Source organism: Etheostoma spectabile, chromosome 16 (assembly GCF_008692095.1).
Source record: "Etheostoma spectabile isolate EspeVRDwgs_2016 chromosome 16, UIUC_Espe_1.0, whole genome shotgun sequence".
NCBI lineage: Eukaryota > Metazoa > Chordata > Actinopteri > Perciformes > Percidae > Etheostoma > Etheostoma spectabile.
In genome coordinates this window covers 14,259,134-14,259,821 of record NC_045748.1, presented here as the reverse complement: position 1 = coordinate 14,259,821, position 688 = coordinate 14,259,134, and the positions used below count along the sequence as shown (strand labels likewise).

Sequence of the window (688 nt, the reverse complement as noted above, 5' to 3'; positions counted from 1 at the left end):
AGAGAGAGAGAGAGACAGCACTGCGTGTACGACACAAATAACAGTTTTTTTGTTACTACAGCTTTCACAACTGTGTATGCACGGAGCAGCCATGTTGGATTTTTAGCTCGGGGTGACAACGGAAAATCCTAGTTCTAATTACAAATGGAACACACCATTACAAAATTTGCTGGTGCAGTATTGCATTATGGGAAATGTAGGAACCAGCTTTTATTTAGATTGACCCATACAAGTGTAAACTAAAACTTAATGTGTAAAGTTGGTGGAGTACCCTTCTTAAATTACACCACATCACGCAATGTCTAAAATTGTGTCAAAATCACAGCTTCTTAGTCGTGTATGCTCTTACCTTGAAAATAGTGCAAACTTCACTTAGGTGCTGTCTGGGGCCCAAAAACCCAAAAGCTAAAACTGGGCTGACATGTTCGGATATGGCATAAAAGTGGGAGATAAAACCATCAGGAACCTATGGAGAGGATTAAGAGAAACTCAGCTATCAAAACTTAAAAGAAACAAGGATGCAATAATAAGGTTCTCAAATTATAAATTACCTCAAACTCACCATAAGAAGACGCCTTTTTGCTTTTAAGACAGACCAGCAAGCAGTTGCCAGAGCCTAACAGAAAAACACCTGTTATTAGAGTCAATTGTAACTAACCTATTACGTCATCGGTGACGTAATAATCAC

At 38.7% G+C, this 688-nt stretch overlaps 1 protein-coding gene across 2 annotated transcripts in view; it reads right to left on the bottom strand.

Moving 5' to 3' along the window:
- The window catches only part of miga2 (mitoguardin 2), a 9,252-nt gene that overhangs the window by 1,184 nt on the left and 7,380 nt on the right, over positions 1-688 (bottom strand). For both annotated transcript variants that reach the window (XM_032538782.1, XM_032538783.1), the window contains exons 14-15: positions 563-616; positions 350-466 (exon numbers count right to left, since the gene is read on the bottom strand). In XM_032538782.1, the coding sequence (XP_032394673.1) occupies positions 350-466; positions 563-616 (171 nt within the window). The remainder of the gene's footprint in view (positions 1-349; positions 467-562; positions 617-688) is intronic.